At 39.0% G+C, this 21600-nt stretch overlaps 1 protein-coding gene across 5 annotated transcripts in view; it reads right to left on the bottom strand.

Moving 5' to 3' along the window:
* LOC135162147 (fasciclin-2) overlaps nt 1–21600 on the bottom strand; it is a 70513-nt gene that overhangs the window by 11884 nt on the left and 37029 nt on the right. For 3 of the 5 annotated variants that reach the window (XM_064120317.1, XM_064120321.1, XM_064120322.1), the window contains exons 1-5: nt 6251–6353; nt 5988–6153; nt 2984–3159; nt 1395–2726; nt 103–558 (exon numbers count right to left, since the gene is read on the bottom strand). In XM_064120317.1, coding sequence (XP_063976387.1) covers nt 103–558; nt 1395–2726; nt 2984–3159; nt 5988–6153; nt 6251–6338 — 2218 coding nt within the window. In that variant the 5' untranslated portion in view covers nt 6339–6353. Of the gene's footprint in view, nt 1–102; nt 559–1394; nt 2727–2983; nt 3160–5987; nt 6154–6250; nt 6354–21600 lie in introns of those variants that run through there. The other 2 variants (XM_064120320.1, XM_064120318.1) reach the window with 1 other exon arrangement.

Here is a 21600-nt window from a genome sequence, read left to right as displayed (position 1 = left end):
TGAACATAAAGGAATTACACCGAATGGTCTGCAGGCCTCTAATCTAATGAAATAATTTGAAAAAAATATTTTGAAAAATAATGAAATCGTTCAATGACTCACCTGCTGCAGTTTTAAATAGGACAGCGCCTGGCTCTCCATAGCCAATGATATTGCGGGCTTTGACGTCAGCTCTGTAGAAGGTATTTGGCTTGAGATTTCTCAGCCAATGATTCAGTCTGGGTCCTTTGACTGGCTCGTTTCTACATGTGCCATCCAGCACCTCGAATTTATCATCTATACGTATCATCTCACAATGACGAACGTCGTAGTCTTGAATGGGCTCACCATTGTCTGATGGGGCAATCCACTGTACCTCATACTGCTCGGCAAAGAGTGACTCGTCGTAATTTGCATTCTCCTTTAGCATTTTCATTTTCGGAGCTGATGGTATCGTACGCTGAGGTGTAATCTGGACGAGGTTTGCCCCCCAGTTACTCTCACCTACCTGATTACGCACTCGGAATCTGAATTCATACCTCGTCTCGGGTTTCAAATTCTCTAAGACGTATGGTGAGCCTGGAATGAGAAGAGAGAAATGGTGAGGGTGAGGTGTTAATTCTTCATGACGTTATATCATCTTCGAGTCAGAGCCAAGCTCCGTGTTATAAAAAATCGAATGATAGCCAAATATTAAAATTGAAATGTTTCTTTTTATCAATAATGTTGTAATGTCATTAACTGTATTTTATTAATTCTCGGATTTCTAATTAAGACTTTGCCGGAGGGCTCTCAGTTGTCTGATTTTATTTCTAGATGGAAAATTGGGAGAAATTATAAGTTGGAATCGTTCAATAGAGTTTTGATTATTTCATTGGAATTGACGTTGAGGAAAACTTTCTCATTTCAGTCGTATTCGTAAAGAACTTTATTACAAAGGGTGGCTTCGGGTTGGGCTTCTCCGAAAGACAAGAAATGGCAGAATCTGTACAATTATATTGTCATCAAAAACAGATAGGAAAACTAGTGAGAAGTACAGAATGCGTATGCGACGCTCCAAAGTTGTAAAGGATGAATTAAAAATTGCATTAATGAGAGGAAATTTCAATGAATTTCGCGAGAAACTTCATTTTCAGCTTGATGTAATTCAAAGGCTGTAATTTAACGTCATACTAAGCCAACAGAGAACTAGGCACCTGAAGTGAAATTAATTAATTGGATTGAAAGTGCAGGGAAACTTCTTATTCGTAATTTTTTTCGGTGAACAGTGGGAAATAATTAATTGCACGCAATACATTTTCATAAGCGGAATTTTTTGCCCGCAAGTGAAAATTCTATGGAATAAACAAGAAATTCGTGTTCATCAGAGGGACAAATGTTTGTACTTTTTTTTAAATTATTAAATAAACACTTACTTATCGACCAGGTTCGGTTTTTCGCATCTGGCCAGTTCTGGTCGACCGCCTTGTACTGAACAGAAATAGTCTGTAGCGGTAGTTCGGGTTCAGTGGGTGGTAGAACAACATTAAACGAAATAGTCGTGGCAGTTAACGAGGCCATCCTTGACTCGAGAACAATTCCAGGTTTGCCAGCCTCTTTCAGCACAATTAGCTTGTCTCGTTTTCCATGAATATTGCTGGCCACGCACTTATAATTTCCATAAAACCTTGTATCACTAGGTGATACAGTGAGTGTGCTGATGGGACCATTCCCAATGACTCTGAATCCGTTACCAATGTCCGATCTCTCGATCTCCATATCATTCAACAGCCACCTGATTGTGGCATTGGGAATACTTTCAGCAATGCAAGTTAGGTTGATCGGCCTCTGTTCCCAGGACCACATCGTCTGATTGTCCATGGACTCAAAGGACGGTGGGAACTCTACAGTCAAGTGTCCACTCTTGTAAGCAGTTGCAACCTTATTTGTTGCAATGCATTCATACAGTCCATCATCCTTTCTCAATATATTCTGAATGGTCAAGCTAGCAACAGTCTCACCTCTCTGATTGTCATACATTGCTTGCAACTGAATTCTATCTTCCTCAGGCTGTAGGCCCTTGACGAATGGCTTTGTACTTGTCTGTTTTTTGAATGTTACCTCTGGTGGAGGACGACCAAATGCTTTGCACGTTATCTCCACCTGTTTGCCAACTGGCATTGTCCTATTCAAGAATTCCATGATCTTCGGCTTGGACATCACATCAACTCGAATATCGACATTTGCAGTTCCCGCTGCATTCTCAGCGATACACTGGTATTCCCCAGCATCCTCGCGATTTACATTGTTGATGGTCAAAACTCCCTCCTCCGAGTCCACTCTGAAGCGATCGACTGTCGTCAGATTTTCTTTGGTCAGGGATTTCACCCAGGAGTAACGAGGGGGTGGAATACCTCGAGCTTTGCAGACTATCGTTTCTGTTCTACCCTCTATGATTTCTACCTGTGATTGCCATTCTTCGATCTTGGGTTTTTCGTGTACCTCAACGGATATCTTGCGCTCATCAAATTCTCCGGAGCGAACCACTGCGGCTTGACAAGTGTAGGCGCCTTGATCCTCCATTTGGACATTGCTGATTTTGAGGGCATGAGTTTCCACAATATAGTGGTCGTTCGTCAAGATCGGTTGGTCGTCTTTCAGCCAAGTTACGGTCGGCGCCGGGCGGGCTGTCACTTTGCATTTTATGAGAGCTTCCTCGTTGAGGATGGCGTATTGATGCTCGGGGGCGTCTTGCCATTTTAGAGCGTCTGAGAGAAGAAAAATTGAAGGAATTATGGCTGTGTTCCTCGTTAATGGTACAGTTCGTATTTCTCAATGCGAAATCCCAACGAAATGAAAATTTAAATGGATTGAAGTACAACTTTCAGAATAATGCAATTGGAAATCCACAATTAGGTTTTTTTTTTCATTTTGCAGTGAGGTTCTTCGAGATAATTATTTTCTCCAATTGCTAGACTGGTGGTGTCGGAAACACTAGTAATCACATTGGAATAATCATACGTACCAATAGCATCAACCTGAACCGACTTATTGAGCGGTTCATTAGCGTAATTCGCCGTGCAAGTATATGTTCCAGCTTGTTCATCCCTCAGTGGATTGAACACGAGTGACAAACTCGCGTCCGGATGCGGCTCGGTGTATAAACTGGGGCCGGTTGAACCCGATTTTGATTGAAGTGAGCTGTTAGAAATATTACAGTTTATCATATTAATACTAACGAGTTTCATAGTTGGATTAATGCATTTTAACAGAATAATTATAGTCAATTGGCAAAAGGTGATTGGTCCCAATCCTCTGTGAATATCACGTGGTGAATATTGAGTAAAATATGAGCTGACACGCGGATAGCACAACGCTCGAAATTCAGATGAATAATTAAAGCTTTCATATTTTATATTTCCTGTCACAAGCAATGAGAGAACCAATTAGCCCCACTGAATATATATTTATTCGGCATCAACAATATCAAGATAATTTCAATAATGTCATAATATAAAATATTGTTCTATATTTTAATATAAATATTTAATTTGATGTCTCGACTGTTTTGCAGCAGATCAAAATGTCAGTTGAAGTAACGGGTTCTTTCGAGAATGCCTCTAAACATAAAGTTTAGTGAAAAAGACAAAACTACTTTTTCCCATACTCCATAAAATTTCCGGTAAAATAAAAGATATTCGCAACAAAACCTTGTACTTCATTCTTGAAATATCTGGAAAATTCACGGTTTCATACCGATTATGCTAATTTCGTTCAAACCACTCCACTAAGTGAGAGATGCCTTTCTTTTCCTTCCAGAAAAGAATCTCCTTTTACTAAATTACTAGTAATTAATTCGCACCAACGACAACACACATGATTAGTAATGTCATGTTATCATTCTGTTCACTACAAATAAGAAGAAAATATAATGAGACGAACGATAACAGAACGTAGATGCAGGGAGAATCCCACGAGAGAATGATGAGGCGTGATTTGATTTCAGATAAAGTTCTCGAGACCATTCGATGAGACATGAATGGGAATTTTTCTTTCGGAAAAAAAAAATATGAAAGAAACATTTGCAGACGTCTTTTGTTCGCACTTGTCTAGAATGGCAATTGGATATTTGATGGGTTGGGTGTGAATGAGAAAATAGTTAGAACTCCAATCGTTCCTTTCTCTTTTTTTTTTACGTGAGTACTCACTGGTGAAATGACGCCGTTGAAAACGTGAAAGGACTCAGTAATTTATGCGGCGAAAGAGAGAGAATGCTTTTGTCTTTTCGGAGTTTTTTAAATTTACTTTTTCAGAGAGAAATGTATCCTATGTGAATGAGTAAATGTGTGGTTTCTGTGGTGAAGTTTTTTCAGTGAATGATGATGTCTCGGGGGAATATGAGTGAAGAGATGAGGATGTACTATAGTACCACTCGAAAACAACTGAGAAATTTAATTTCAAAAGCTGAAAAAACAATGTATTTTTTATTTGAAATTGAGGTTCAGTAATCAAGGCAATTTACTATCGAGAATATGGGTTCATAGAATTCAACTCAGTACTAAATAAGAAGACTTCTTCATGGGGAAGTAAGAAATAATTTTCTTACTTTCGAAAGAATTAATATCAAGATATGATGAACTTTTCAGAATGAGGATTAGGTTAAAGACTCTAGAAACTTCTGTTATCCTCGAATCAAAAGAGATCCTTCGAAAATGATGGGTACTTAAATCGAAAAGATCCTCCAACACTGGTACCAGAAATTACTCATTAGCGAGATCCTTTCATTTAACAACTTTTCCGTCCAACTTTATAACTCAAAATAGCACAGGCTGAAGAGAGTGTTTAGCAGTGGATTTGATGAGCAAATTATAATTTAATCGATAAAGTGAGTAGTCAAATGGTAAAAGAGGATGAGTCAACCATCAATGAACAGATAATACTTCAAATATCTCTCTAGTAAAAAATGTATTGAGCAGTAAAAAAATTACTTTTATATCCTACTCAACCTTTTCTGTGCCGATGCAATCGACTGGATATTCTTATTCCTATTATTCTTTTATAGCAGAAATGAAAAACGGACATCTTTACTCAGGTTTTGTGAGCATCCACCGCCTTACTCTCGCGAGTACAAGAAAAGTACTTTCTGACCAGTGTGATTATCTCATATTCCACAACAACTACTTTTTCTGTAATTTCGGGCCATAAGGCGATAGTTAAATCACTGCATACAGCTGTTGCAGCAAAAAATATTGCTCATCAACGAGTCTTAAAAACTTGTCCAACTTGTATGATTGCATTCCTCGCCTTCAGTTTGAATTGAAAACCCATACAGTAAACTTTCACTAGTTGCTCATCAAAATGTCGCAATTTTTCAGGGATTCCCACTCCTCAATCACTAGCAATTCATGTCTTTTGAAAAATGAAAGGGAATCAAGTTTTGTTTTCGAATAACATGACGATGACACTTGATACTTTATACCGCTAGAAGCACCACTAACGCAGAGAAAAAAAATCAGTAGGAATTATCTAACCGTTTGATAATACCGTTGTCTTGGCCGTTAAAACAAATCATTGTTTTCAAACTGCTAAATAATTTCTACTAAGCAGTCGACAAATTTTACTGTCTGGTACGGTAATTTTCCGGGAACGTACAAAACAACGCGATTACCAAACGGTTAAGTAATTTCAGAAAGAAAATCACGAAAGCACAGACGTACCGTTCAACGAGACCGATATTTTTTTCTCATCACGATCACGAATGAATATCTGTGCTGTTGAATTTTCTTATACAGTATAGTTATGGGTTATCAGTAATCGTTCTGTGCTCAGGTGAAAAAATAGCAGAACGAAATATTGAAGTTTCGTTGTGTTGTTGTTGTGGTTTTGTAAAAATTGCGATACAGTAGTTAATTACCAGGTAATTCGAAATGAATTTATTTACGATTTTTTAATTCAAAAGCATCAGATCTCAGAGGATGTACTACTCTCCAGTGCAACAGTCGAATTATCTTCAATATTTATATTTTTACCTCCGAGACTCAACGGGCCTGTCGTAGGGGTCCAACCACTGAAGATTTGTAACAAGATTAGGATCAGCGCCATTCTGTTTACACGTTAGCATAAGCCTACTTCCAGTTGGCCTTGACTGCGGATCGCCAGGTGGTAAAACCTCCAAAAATGGTCCATTGGCTAATGCTGCAATCATAGAAATAAAGAATTCATTATTAGTAATGAGAATGCAAGGAATCATTGCAGGTTTCTCTCGGTTCATATTAATTAATTAACTACGTGCTATGTCTCTGTGTCAGTGTACTCGGTTCTTCCCTATGTATGACGAAACACAGGATTGAAAAGCAGAAGGAGCCCGAGGGTCTGGTCATTCTCGAGATCAACCGTCATGACATGACGTGGAAACTACAGTGAGATGAGACTAGACCAAACATTGCGGGTAAACTGCGTAGGGAGAGTGCAGGGGGCCTGTCAACGTCAGCAAATGGAGAGATAGGATGGGTGACGAGAGTCAACAGGAAATAGCAATTAAGTCGATTAATTTTGTCATTGCAATGTGCGTAATTGATGCAAGTGAATTATTAAACCAGTAGGAATAATATTAGTGAGTTTTATTTGGAGGTCATCATGTATTTTTTAACGTTGAGCCAATATTGAACGAAATTTCAATGTTGTAAACTATTACTCAGATATTTACCGTTTCTATGATACAATTCATAATTAATCCATTCTATTACCGCATTCTGTTGTGTCAAATTAATGTATCAAATGTTTTAAATTGAAAAATTGACCCAATTTATCCAATGAATATAATACAAACATTCTTTTGTATCAAAATTATATCGTCTAAACACAAAAGCATCCACGTTAATCATAAAACCAACGCAAAACGTGGGACAAGCTGATCCTCTTCCGTGGGAATCTTCCAACCGACAAATTACGACAAAAGGCAGCATCATCTGGTGCCACCGCTTGCCCACAAAAACTCGAATCTGTTAATTAATCTAGATATATCGGAAGTACCTCGGAGGTAACTGAGAGTCATGATGTTAACCGACAGCAGTTCCTTTTCAGGGAGAAGGATACAGCATACGGTTGAAGCAACATGCAAATCCCACAGACTCAGCAACTTTGCTAATTGCACCTGAGTCAGTTGAAGTTAATTTGTGTGGTGGACCGCAGGAGGAAATGGGGTAGTCTCGTTTAGAATTTCTGGTATTTTGGGATCGAAAATTATTCGATTTATGGCGAGTTTTACCGTGAGGGGGAAGTTCAGGGTAATATGATGAAGTATAACTTTTGGATTCAATTTCATTTTTTAACGGCTGTTGAGATTTTTTGAGCTGCCAATCTCATTTATTGTGTACTATACGAAGGATATCATGAGCCACTAGACCTTCAACAAATTTAAAAAAAAGAAATTGCTATTTTATCCCCTGGGAGGAGTCCTTTAGATTTTCTTGGGGGTGTTGTTCTTCAGTGGTGAGAACAACCCTTTGCGAGGGATTGAGTTTACACTATCACCAGTAATTTACCTATTCGAACCGTGGATCGGATAATATGCCCTATTTTAGGGGGTTTTTTTTCTCTTGAAAGCTGGATGTAAAATCCCTCAAAGACGGTGTGAGCTACGCTTTTTTTTCGTTTGTTCATACAACAATTAGTTCTATATAATTGAAACTCTTATAAAATTGTTCCATTTTATTTCTTGTCCACTGAATTAATTGTGTCATTCCCTCAACTCTACGCAGATTACCGATTAATTGGAGGTAAAGGTAATTGAGTTGAGAGTAAGAGAACATTTCTAATTCAACAATTTGAACTTTCCTCGATAATTGCTGAGGAAATAGAACCATAAAGAAGCTAATATTAGAAGAGCCATTGCCGACTAAATTTCATGAACTTAGAAATGGCCATTAATCATGGGGTTATTCAGTATCAGGAGAATTCTCGACTTACATTAATCTGGATGGAGCTAAATAATGAATTGATTAAATAATTCGACAATTGAATATTTAAGATTATGATTACGGGACTAATTACGCATTTTCTCGCGGCTTTACCATGTACTCGTAATTGCAATTTATAAACAATGGCCATTTATGCATCCAGAAATATAACTTGAGATACTTCGAATTGCTGGAAACAGCACGCAATAAATTCTAACTAAGCCCTGCAACATAAACTTTGGGTTATCGAAGTTTGCACAAGTTGCGGATTACCACATTCTGACCGAGATGATGAACAACTCGCAAACTATATCATAATATCAAATATTGAACTTCAATCAACTGCACGACGATGTAATCCTTCACGACAAAATATCGAGATAGTCGCTTTTCGACGGATAAAAAAGATCGTAAAAGGAATGTTTTCTCAACCTATATGAAACTCATAGAAAACTTGTTCAATCAATTCAGTAGTAAAACGGTAGAAGGGTTTTTGCCAACTCGATATTTCTTCCATGGAATTGGACATTCCCTCCATCGTTTTTAATTTTCGTTTATTTAAGAAATGATTTCACCATCAAATGGAATAAAATTGTTTCACAACATAATATCGAATATTAGACTTCAATCAAATTCAAGACGTAATCCTTGCCGAGAAAATAACGAAATAGTCGCTTTTCGAAGGACGAAAAAAGTTATAAAAGGCGTATTTACGCAACTCAAGGAGAAGTCGAATTCCAACTTTTTTATATTCTCATTTTCTCCCCTTAATATTTCATTTTCCTTTTAATCTATTTATCCCGCACATACCAGTGCGATCATTGAGAATAGTTTTGAAGTTGTAGATGTTGCCGGGTACCCCACAAAGATAGGGACAGAACGTGATGCGGAAAGCGAATGGCCCCTAGGGTGGCTGCGCCAACAAACCCTAACTAACGTAAATAAGATGTGTCCCTGAGAGTTGGATGTGCTTTAACGGGATAGAGTAGGAGGGGTTGGAGGGCTCGGGGATGCCACAACGGGTAACAGTGGAAAGAGGCCGTTAAGGTTCGCCGTCGTCCATCCTAGCTTCACCCCAGTGCTGAAGCCACACGGCAATGAACCTACCCCCTGTGCCAATTACCGAGGCTTCTTCTGCGTGCTCTCAGTATTAAGAAGATATTCCTCCCCTTGCACTGGGAAAATCTTTACACCAAAAAGGCTCGTGTGTCATGGCGACGCCTCTGAGGGATTCATACTCCACATTCACGTCTGGCCTATCTTCTTTACTTCTTGGGGAGGCGTTGATGGACGTTTTTACCCATCCCTCGACACAACTAAATTAGGACGTACACACCTACCAAGGCAATTAGAAATACCCCTTAAAGCTCACGGACGATAACATTTGTCTCATAAGATATATTTTTTGACGGCTTTTGGGAGGGGAAAAATTTTTTCAACATTTTGATTATTCTCAGTTAAAGGCAGAAAGCAGTTTCTAATTGACAGAAGTAAGACAACGATTTTGAGAAACTCATCGTTCCACATGGGGGAAAGTAGAAAGTAGTTTTTCAGTTTATAAAATAATTTGGCTCCAGAAAACTTTTCCCTACTGACAAACGAATCCATTCATTGTTAATGTACTCATCCAGCTGAGTGTTTCAAGGTCCATTTGTTAATAGTTAATACACATGTAGCTAGACCATTTGAAAGAAGCGTGCACCCTGCAGAAATACATTATTTACAATTAATTGAAGGTTTCATCGCAAGAGCTCACGTTTCATTAACTGCCAACAAATGGTGGCATTAGCCTCATGATTGCTCTGTCACTCAAATAATTTAGCGACAATTAACAATTATTTATTTGGTCACTCATGAATCCTAATCAGTCTCTCCTAACACCGACTGCATCGTAGAAATACGATTGTAAAAAAATGTATATAATTCCGCCCCACTAAATATTTGGCGAAAACTACTATTCTCCCCTGCGCATAGACAAAATAATATTTTAATATCTGTATGTCATACAAGCGAATTTCCTTTATTCTTCCTGTAATACAGTTGAATTTCTCCATCTGTTTGTTTCCAAAAATTATAAAATCACAATTTCTTGGGACAACCATGATATCTCCATCCAAACAAGGCTTTTATCTGCTCATATATTCTTTTGGTAATGCCTTTTCAGATAAATGCGACGTGCCATACAATGCACGTGCTATCGTCGTAGTATAAATTCGCCCTCGAACAACCGCCCTCTGGACGCACCTGAATTTACGAACAAACGTGACTATACAATACATGAGCAATATCGTCTGACGGGCGTTATACAGGGGTGAAGATACAGCACAACACATACGCATTTGCGTAAAGCTCTCCCCATGTGCTTTTCGCTGGTACTCAAGTTGCAGCACTGAGGGGGCTGTTTATAGAAGAGGGAATACTACGACTAGTAAACTCGGCGACATGTCACTTGAGCCGGAAGAATTCGATCTGACGTGGGGAGAATGGAAAAAAACATTGGGATAAGGGCGATGGAGGATTTGATCGAATTCCAATATCGAATTGGCTGTAATGTGGAGAGATGTGTGTGTGTGTGTGCGTGTGAGTGTGAGTGTACGGTAGTTGTGGGGCTTCGGGAATTTTAGAGGCGAAAGTTTTGTGATTAGGGAGGTGGATTCGATGGATTAAGTGAGAAGATGATGGGGCAATGAGGGCGGAATGTGGTTTGATTAAGGAACTTGTTAAGACTCCAATAGCTGTGGGGTTTTCCTGGTTTCAATCAATTTTTAGAATTCAATAGAGGTTTGAAATTGAAAGACTGGGATATCGAGAGTTCTTTTCATTTTTAAGGTGTCAGAAATTGTGAGGGGTAATTCGGTGAATATGAAGCAATATGAAGCTTTCTGCTCCTCTGGTTTACCAAGTAATTCTGGTGTATAATCATGAATTATGAATTCATGGAGATGTAGGGAGATGAGGAAGAAGTCGTGGGCGTGAAATGAATATCAGAAACTCGATTCTGATTAGGAGGTAGCTGGATACATCTCAAAAACTGGTTTCTTATCGTAAGATGTCGTGGAAGATGGGATTGTAATCTTTTTTAAATTATGAAAAAGATTTCTTTGGGATCGTGGGGCTACCAGGAAGTGAAAATTACTTAATTGGCGACAATCCCACGAGAGAATATTTGACATTGACAATAGAGAATTAGAATAATGGGAAGGGGCTCAACTGACTAATTGCAGTTGTAAAATAATGTTAGTCATGTTTATTTGATGACACGTTGTAATTGAAATATCTTAAATCCAACATTATCTAGTGGAGTCAAAGAGTCACTTCAAGTATTCCATTTATTCCCGCAAATCTAAGGATAAGTCTAATGATAATCAACAGTTTTAGCAACAGATTGAATACCCCTTTCGTCATTGGTCTTCACCCCTAGTTAAAATCGATATTCATCCTCCATTTTCACAGCTAAACTCGTTGTACATCTACAATTTAGAAAGGAATTTCCAATGGAATTATCACCAACGAACCATGAAATGAATAAATAACGTTATCACAGTATCTCCTCGTTACACTCAATTCCACCTAATCCAATCCTCACGGCATTATTAGAAAGTCATTTTGGAAGTTTCCCAATTGGATTCAAAAGCCCGTGGGGTCGTTCCCCGGGCTAACTCCGCAGTTCCTTCCATACTCACAATTAACGATTTGCGTTGTTCCACCACCAGAAGAAAATAGATGTCTTGAGAATTCCCCGAGGACTGAACAAATCGATTCACACCAAGTAGAATTCATTGTAGTGAGACAAGACTCAACAAAGAGCATAATGTAGAGGGCTGAAGGTACATGTTCGACAAATGTCTTTCAAAAAAAAAAGGCCAGAGGCGGAGAATGAACTCTCATCAAAACTTGTTCCACCTCCCCTTCCATCTTTTTCGAATTTTTTGCCACCCCCGAGGGTGAAATCAACCCACCCTCGATAATCCGACGATGAGCTTTCTCGATGAGGGCGAAAATTCCGGAGAATAATGAGGTAAAGCAGATCAGCAATGTGAGCAAAAAAAAAAATCAGTAATGAGGAAAAAGAATCCGCGTCATGCTGTGCCAATCCCTCAGTGGATCCATGAGAGATAATAGATCAGGATAACAAATAAAATAAAATTGGTTTCTGCTTTACGGGAATAGAATTGCCTGGAGATTTCTTTTTTAGATTGAACAGAAGTTCTCCTTCGCCCTCATTCTTGATTCCACTTCCTTCACCCATCATGCGCCATTATCACTATTATCATACACCATTATTATAATATTATTATTATTTATAGAGTCCAGATGATTGTTTAAATCTCTTTTAGTTGAGATGATTCCAAAACATTCGGATTCTTTTCGAAAAATTCAATTTGTCTCAATGCATGCGATTAGAAAATTATAACGCAACTGCATTGATAATGATTATCGATTATTGATGATGAACCGATGATTCATCATAGTCTGCTGAGATAGCTTCCTCCCCACAGCCAAGATTACTAATCCGATAAATCTGATAATTAATAAGGTAAATAATTTACGACTGGTCTTCTATTCTGGAGATTTTATTTAATCACATTAACATCCAAATGTTATTTACCCAATTCAAATAGATCATCGCAACAGGGAGCAACGGATCTCTCTCATTCAGTCTATCGAAGTGAACAGGAGCGGCTAACGGAAGAGAATGGGCTAAGCTAGGCTAATTAAATGGTTGGTCGAGGTGCGGTTATCTCGCCAAAGGGCGTCCGTTAAGTACGGAAAGCTGCCATCAGACATTGCAGATGGGCTGGGGGGGTCTTCTCGGAATATAGAAGAGGGATAGACGACAGATTGCGGCGAGCTCGGGGATGACTGGTACAAATAAACAGCAAGGAATATTCGGGAGTTGTCTATCGGAGCGACATGATTCGTTGGAAATACGTGATTGTAGTGAAATCCCTCGACTCATTTCATTTACAGAGGGAATTTGGGAGAAGGAACGTATCGGTAAAGAGAAGAGAATCTTCTTGTTTACAGTCAGCTCGAAATTTATAATTTTGTTGAGCATTTTTATCATCAAGACGGGAAGTTTATATAGCGTTCCACATTTCTTGTGACGTCAAAGGAAATCGTTGGATAGGATTTTGGATGAGGTAGGAAGGGGAACAGGATAATTCTCCATATGATTTTTGCAAGAAAAATTACTGAAAAAATGGATAGTCCAGACCGGGGTTTGAACCCGGGACCTTCTGATTATGCATCGGGCGTACTTCAGCGACAAAAAAATGTAGTAAAATAAAGGAGCTGGAGGAGGTTCGGTCAATCGAAATTACAAGGAATTACGATCAGTGTAGTTGCGATGAGTTAGTTCAGGATAATGATAATTAATAAACAAGTCACGATTTCCCATCGAAATCATCGATTTCTGAAGAACGCAGTCCATTGAATATGTCATTCAACCCGGACATGAACAGGAACTTAAAAAATCAAAACGTTTCTGTGAACGGTATAATAGGAGGAACACGACTCTGGCGATTCAATTCCCAGTAATTCTACTTGAGTTCATTTACTTTGGGATCTGCTTTCTTGATCGCAAGCGAATGTAACTGGATCATTTAATGCAACCGCCTGAAGCATAAAACCGAACTGCCGTCCTCCCCCACCACATCTTCCCACGCCCTAAACTTTAACTTCCATATTGCATAAATATAGAGTTGAGGGTTCACCGCTCCCTTTCGATAGGAAAAAAAATTTTTTTTTTAATTCTCTCCCCTGTGGACCCTAGGAATATAGCGAAGCGATGTAGTCGATATTTGGAAGTCATAAAACCATGTCCATATTGATGTATCTATAAAAAAAATATTCGCTGAAACAAACATGGGACATAACTTTCCGATACAAGAGGATATACCATAAAGTATGGAGAGCAATTAAAGTGAATTGAACCCAACCGCATTCACTCTTTCCTCCTCTGTTTCTACCACCCACGTAACGAAATAACTGTATAATATCGATTCGACGAATGTTAGTTTCCCAGGGTTATACCGCTTGTAATGGTCTACCAGCGAATATAGACGGCCGGAAGTCACCTGAAAACTTGTGTCAGTCTTTTCCCTAGAGCTTTAATATGATTGTAAAGACGCAACCGTCAAGTTTGCGGAGAAAATTGATTTGAATCTCAAGTGCAGAGTTTGAAGAACTTTGCAGAATTGCGAGGGGGAAAAGGGTTTTTTTTAAACTTACAACGATAGACGATTGACATATGATAATTTGCCAATTTTCCCATGAATGGAGATGATTCATACATCGCTTCAAAGTACGTTTTAAGGTCGTGGAATACATTATCTGATATCGGGAATTCGAGGGCGCGTTGGCGTTCATCTTGAGTACGATAACATGAATAATTAGTTCAACAGAAGAAACAAGTCTCAATTGACTTCAAGATATCCTCGCTCCAGTTTTCCCGCTGAAATGTGGATTTTTTCGTTTTCTCTATCGAAAAGAGCAAAAACAATATGATTGTATTGGAGCCCTATATAAGTGTATATCAGTATTATGAGGTGATTGTTTCCTGGATAGACCGTCTGCGTGGTCTTACGCCGAAAACTCCAGTTTATGTTTGCAGAATAATATAAAGAAATCGTTGTTCATTGAAAGAAAGAAACCATGATGACGATGCTTTGTTTTTTAAGATTTTTAAGTTCGCCTGTCAGTTCGTCGACTGCTCTCGAAGTGTGAACATATAATCATCCGAAATAAAACTGCTCTTACTTATATCGTTTATTTTTCTTCATTAACCTGGTTTCCAATTATTAAAATCTAATATTCTCCAGTAGGACAGCAAATTTTTTTAATAAAACGCCAAGAATAAGGTGATAGTAAGGAAACGAGCGAAATTTTGGCAACAACAGTGATTTTCCCACTGTTTTAGCATTAATTTCCAATAAAACTAAAGTTCTGAGGGCATGAAGTCTTAGTTTAGGACCGGCTGTCCGAGTTTGAACGTCACTTATACCGAAAATGGTTTGTCCAATGTCGTCTTCCCTCGGATGCTTCATTATTTCGATATTCTTCTTGTCAAGATAACTCACCACTGTTAACCGCAATCTATTGGTTTCCAAAACTAGTTCAGGTCATCTCACGAAGTTTCGGTAGTCGCTTTAGAATCGTTAGTATTGTTCCTTTCTATTCATCGTATGCTATTCGGATCAGATAGCAAATCGACAGTCGAAATCGTCAAAATCCGAGGGCCATCAGAATAGACCATAACTTCTGGGGGAATGATGCCTCCTGCGATTTCACGTAGGTACCCAAAAGTATTCGACCCGTAACCTCTACTATCACCCTCATGATCTCAAAACGAGTCGTTTCAGATGTTTTGGGACTACAGGGACATTAAGTAGTTGAGAAAGGTCTCCTTCGAAAATAACTATCAACTTCCACATCTCCCATCCTTCTACATGAACTTGTCTAGAATTTTCCGGGTGACATGGACTGTAATGTTATCAGGGGATCTACAGAAGGTACAACATCTCTATTAATATTAATTAATGATCCGAGTAATGAATTGGAATGAAGCACCAGTATGATTTATACGAAGATTGCATGGGAGAATTTCACAAGCGTTTTCAATCCTAACGGTTTTTTCGTTTCCGGGTTTTAATCAATGTTTTTATTAGATACTGGATAATCACGCTGCAATTGATTTAGTTTTCCTTTAATTCTATGCGAAAGCAGAGGTCTGCGCATTTTCGAAAATTTTTAACACGCACCTAAAACATCTTCAAAGCCCATTGGCGCCTAGAAGATGATAAAGAACGACACTCTTTGTTTGAACACATGTAGATAAATTTTTACACAATGTTTGTCGGCAAATTGAGGGAATACGTAGGCTACTGTCGCCACATGAGGAAGCTTTACCTCTAGAAGTCATCACCTCTATCACAAATAACTACCTACACCCATACCAGAATCCACTTGATGTCAATGAAGTTGGATAACGATTACTATTCGACGAGAACTGTAAACTCGTTAATAGTCACATCAAATGAATCATTTGGTAATTGAATCGAGCGCGATAGCGTTAGTTAGATTATTCTTTGCACTATATAGGAGGGACTTTTTTTTTGTTCTGTGCAGATTGCAGTTCTTTTATTCACCACTCGAAACCCATAAAATACAAAGCAGTACATAATAATGACATACCCCACTGTAATTGCAACCTGCAGAGCCTCGCATGTAAAAGCCTATGAAGAAATTCTAAAGACGTGGATGGGCAAGCCCTTGAGATGCATTAAAAGTACACTTCAGTGCACAGTTGTAGCAATTTTTCTCCAACACCAATGTGCAGCAGGTTCAAAGCGGCGCGGTTTTTTTTAAATTCTTTTTTTATCGGTTTCTTTTCATGCGTCACGTGCATCAGCATCTTGACGCCGTCTTTGCTAACACCTTTGACGCCCGTTTATATCATCCCATGTTTGCTGTGAGCATTTATGGATTGATATGAGACGAGTTGTGTGAAGGGGAGATTGAGGTCGATCAAACAAATCGGTTTTCATATTTTGAATAACAGTTTTTATTATCTAATGCGGGAAGACATGATATATTGGTTTATAGTTTGTCGTTGAAAGCCGGATGGTTACCTAATTACTGTTTTCATAGGAATTAACAGAGCGTGTCGTAAAGATCTGTCTGCTGACGCCAGTTGAACATTCTTAATTGAAAAATAAATTATTTCTTTCAGCGAGCGATTCACGTTTTGAAGTATGAGATTCTCTCAGGGGACTCGGGATATCGGGCGTTATTATTAAACGTTTCTTGCTTCGTTCCTTCCAACATCCAATAAACGAACGAGAAGACGTCATAATCGGTTCGAACAATAGATATCATCATCGACTTTGTCTTTACAAACTGTTCACTGTCGTGACCTTAGATATCTATCTGATGTCTACAACAGATAAAACGGTGTACAAAAGGATGAATTTCCTGGGAATTCATTCGGGAATTTCATTGGTATAGACGGTAGAAGTTTACTGACATTGTTTGTTTGGATTTCGAAATTGTAGAGGGATTAAAAGCAAACCAATGCCTAATCGATCTGATAATATTTTAAAAATTATGAATTTTTGTGAATCAAAAGAATTTAAATTTTTGCCAGAATTTTCTTATTATTCAACTCGGCTGATTTTCAATACCAATATGCAGGACAGAAGAATGCATATTTATCGATCTTCATCCAATCAGTCTGGCCATCATTGTTAACAAAGTATACGTAATAAACCATATACCATCTCTTGAAAAGTGAAGCGACTCGTAAAGGAGAAACGGTTTGCCATCGCTAAAGTCAAACACGTCGCGTGTGCTCGTTCGCTTCAACAGTCACGGTGATAAATTTTTCGTAATAAACAGGCATACGAGTGCGATGTGATGCGGATGCCAGAGAGAAGAACTTGGGCGGCGGGGGGGGGGGGTGAAGTAAAGACGAGGTAGGAAATACGTAGAGGATCTTTATCGACGAGCAGGTAATAAACCATCCAGTGCCGAGGGAGTGGTGGGAGAAACTCGCAGGGGGGTTGAAAAAAACGTCCAACTGGGGAAAACGGTCAACTTTTATGTCTTCCACGTGATGGGGAAAGGGAGGAGAGTCGTTTTATTCCCTTTTTATTTTTTTTCGGTGCCGAAAAAAAAAAAAATTTCAGTATCGAAAAGTTTCAGGGCAAAGTTCGGGGGGAAAATAAAAATAAAGAGGTTATCCCGGCGAGTTTTACCTCGTTTTTGTTTTACGAGTTCTCGATATTTTTTGAAACTTCGTCGGATGAAGAAGAGAATTAGGGATTTCTTGGGGCAGGGAATTGCCTTGTGTTAGTTTGAAAGAATGGGGGGATTTTAGAATAAAAAAACGACGCGAAGAAATTCTTTGTCGCTCAAGCTCCGAGGGAACGGTTTTCATGGACGAAATATTTTTCATCAGACTTCTGGAAAAAATTTCCCAGCTAAGATAATTGTAGCCTCCCGTCGCTTTTGGCCGATATAATGATACTCAAATTCTGAATTGCAACTTCATCCGATTTCAAACCCCTGTGAAACAGTTTTACGAAGCTTTCGCAATTCAAGTACGTTCCATTTGTTCAATTCTCAAATGTTTACAAATGCAAATGTACCTCTTCCCAGGTACTTGAACGATTCACCTTGAGACGGACCCATCCAACCCTCCCCTCTGTACGATCGAGCAATTTCGGTAAAAGGCTTTGGCTATTTACCCCGTCGTAACACTCCACTTATGCACCAGGTGACTCTGTATTTATATTAACCGTTCGCCACGGGGTCTGCACTTGTATTAAAACCTGTAAGTGACTGTTTCATACATCCCAGACGTTCCCTAAAAATAATTTCCCCTCTCGACTATTAAATTGTTTTCTCGTTTGATACGAATTATAACGGGAAGAATCAACTTCAGCTGTTGTGGTTGTCTCGTTGAATTGAAGAAGCAAAATTCATTATTTCAGGGGAAAAGTCTAGCAATATCTTTCTAATTAAAATTTTAATAATTCTCAACAACGCATTCATCCCCTAAAATTAAAAAAAAAACAACATATCCGTTCGTTGCTGACTATATGCTCCACCAAAATCTTCCTGAGATGCAAAAAACATCCCTTCAATCCCCCATCCCCTATAATCACATATCAAGCAATTTGGAAAGTGACTCTCCCAAAGCCCCGGTCTTCCCTAAAAATAATTTTCTTCCCCCATTAAATTGTTTTCTCGTTCAATACAGATTATGACATCCACAATTAACTTCAGCTGTTGTTGTTTCTCCCCCGCAAAAAAAAGTCAAAATAAAGAGATAAAAAAAGTACAACCCAAGAGAAAAGAGCAATAAAACGAGGAGTAGAGAGGAGCTGTTCGTGTTTTTCCGCAATTAAAACATTTTCTTTATTCGTCGGTTGACTCCCGGGGGAGTATTCCGGTCTCCAATATATATAAGACTGTCTTTCGTCCCTTCTGCGGCTTTACTGAGAAATTAAATTCCCTTCAGCGTGGGGTAGAGGCAGGAAGTATAACGAAAGAGGAAGACACTCACTCTTGTGTTTTTCGTTGGATGTAAGCGACGAGGTGGACCACTTGGTTCTAGGTACTGGGGAACGAGAACTTAAATAATTCAACTGTGGAGTGCCTGTTTTCCTCCACCACTTGTACTCCTCTTCTCTCAGTTTTACCTTAACCCTCGCTGGTTTTCTTGGCATTTGGCATTCCGGACGCTTTTCACATCTACAACTGGTGTGTTGTTTCCACTCGCGTTCAATCCCTCCTTCCAGATGGAGTTGGGATAACCCGCGGAGAACTGAGTCGATATCTAACTCGCACGCGGTGTCCCCATGACGACGAAAGCCGAAGAGTTTGACGAAATTTTCGGCTTTTTTTTCCTCCGGTGGAATTATTGGAAGGGGAAAATTGGACTTGTTCATCATCACCCCACGAGTTTTTTTCGAGTCGTTCGTCTTGCGTCATTCTTTTGTGATAGCAGGGGGTGTGGGGGGTATGGGATTGATGGAGATATTAAAGTTAAATTAGAAATGATTAATGGGATTTTTCAATCTGAGGTATTTCCGTGGGGCGGGCACAGGGGGCCGTCAAGGGTTCTCGCATTGTCAAGACAGTGTTTTTTGGGGAGAATATTTGGGATAGGGAGGTTGTAGTTGAATTATGCAGAAATATGGCGTAACAATTTCATGATGACTTGGGCCCTGTCACTGAGGCGCATATGAAAGAATATTAAGGGGATAAAAGTCTCAATTTAAGACTTTCCAACGTCTGAAATAGATATATTTTTTAATTTAAGTCTTCGAATTGAGTTTTGAAAATTTTATTTCAAGAACGTCTTCACTGTACATCCAATCATTTTCACTAGATAAATTGAACCGTGTCCCTCATCGTTGAAAGAAAATTTCTTATGGATGATTTTTTACGTCAAAAAAATACCCATCATTTTCCCCACAAATCACTCACTCTCCGGATAATCGAATAATTAGTAATCTCTCTTTTCACTCGAACAAAAAATCCATCAAATTTCGTCGATTAATTTTCCCCATTTTTTCTCATCAAAGGAGAAAACCAAATCGATCACCGTACAAAGGGTAGATGGGGTAGTTAGAGCGAGTGGTAGTAGAAATTTTAGTTGAGTTGGGGAGTTAAATTTTTGCGAGACGAGAGATATTGCGGAATGACGACAGGCCGACGCCTGAGGGGCGAATTTTCGGATGGCAGGGAAGAGGAATGAACGAGTTGGGCAGAGGGGCGAGAGAGAGAGAGAGAGAGAGAGAGAGAGAGAGAGAGAGAGAGAGAGAGAGAGAGAGAGAGAGAGAGAGAGGGGAAAAGTGGTGTGGAGGGTGTGTATGGGGACAAGGTTTTTCCAGACTGCGACACGAGGGGTATAACGGCCAGTCGTATATACAGTCCCCAAGTGTTGTCGGTAGTTGGCGTATGCCAAAAGCAATAGGGAGATAGGGCTGTAAGAAGGCATATAGGAAGCGACGTAAATTGAGCGCTAGGTGAACTCGATTTCCACCGGTAATCCAGGCATCCGTTTTAAAATTGAGGGTGAAACGAAATGCTAACTCATTCTGATTAGATACTAAAGACATTTTCTTTGTCATTTTCTACCGTTGAAAAATCATTGAAATTTTATGGATTGAAAAGTTGTCGTTTTTTTTATATGTTTCTATCAACATTTCACAGATAATGTTTATAATAATTCCCACATCTAGAAAAATCCTACCTACAAACAATCCGCCTTAGACTGAAAAAGTCCAACCTACTCCATTACACAAAGACTAGAACAACAAAGATTTTTTTTTTCTTATTTTTTCAAGTTAATAAGAAGTTTTCTAACGAATTTACTTCCGCAAATACGGTAAACCTTAAAGATGAAAGTTTATGTGTTTTTACTTAATGAACATTGCCTCTACTAAATCATACTTATCACATCAATTTTCCACCCCGAGGGATAAACCAGAAAACGAGGAAAACCTTCATTTCCCCCGAAAAAAATAAGGAGAATAGATCCAAGTATAAAAGAAGATGAGAGAAAAGTACGATCTCTCGCCTTTTGGGTCGTTGGGAGGTGGCGCGGGACAAATCGAGCGCGAAACAAACTCGATTTTCCCCCCCAGTATTCGTGCACCGGAGGTAATCTCCTCTTTTTTTATTTTTTGGAAAAGTTCTCCGCACCTCTTGCTCTCGGCTGGGGCTCCATCTGTCTCTCTGTCTCTCTCTCGCTCCGGTTCAAGCGGGCGTACCTGCGTGTTTTATTTATCGCACCGCACAGCGTTTGGGAAATTAAACCTGGCGCTTGATCGAGTGCCCCATTAATTATTGAAATTTTTCATCACTGGATTGAGTTGCTATCATTTTTTTTTTCCTCTTGTTTATTCTTGCTGGGGTAATTGATTGAACAATAACGAATTTTTGTTTCAAATTCACGCGAGACTGACTCCACAGACGAAGTATTTTTAACCGATTTATTCAATCATTACTTAACAGTATTTCACTATTGAATATTGTGCCCCAAATATCTCCTTTGGCTTGTCACCGAAAAATAGTAGGGCAAAAGGGAGTGGAATGCACTGGAGCAGGCTCACCGGAAGCAGTTTGAATTTCGCTTGACTTGTTCGACTAATCGCTTTTCTCGATTAAA

Source organism: Diachasmimorpha longicaudata, chromosome 5, assembly GCF_034640455.1.
Source record: "Diachasmimorpha longicaudata isolate KC_UGA_2023 chromosome 5, iyDiaLong2, whole genome shotgun sequence".
Classification (NCBI taxonomy): Eukaryota; Metazoa; Arthropoda; class Insecta; order Hymenoptera; family Braconidae; genus Diachasmimorpha; species Diachasmimorpha longicaudata.
Note: the sequence above shows the minus strand (reverse complement) of the source record. Positions and strands in the feature narration are given on the sequence as shown.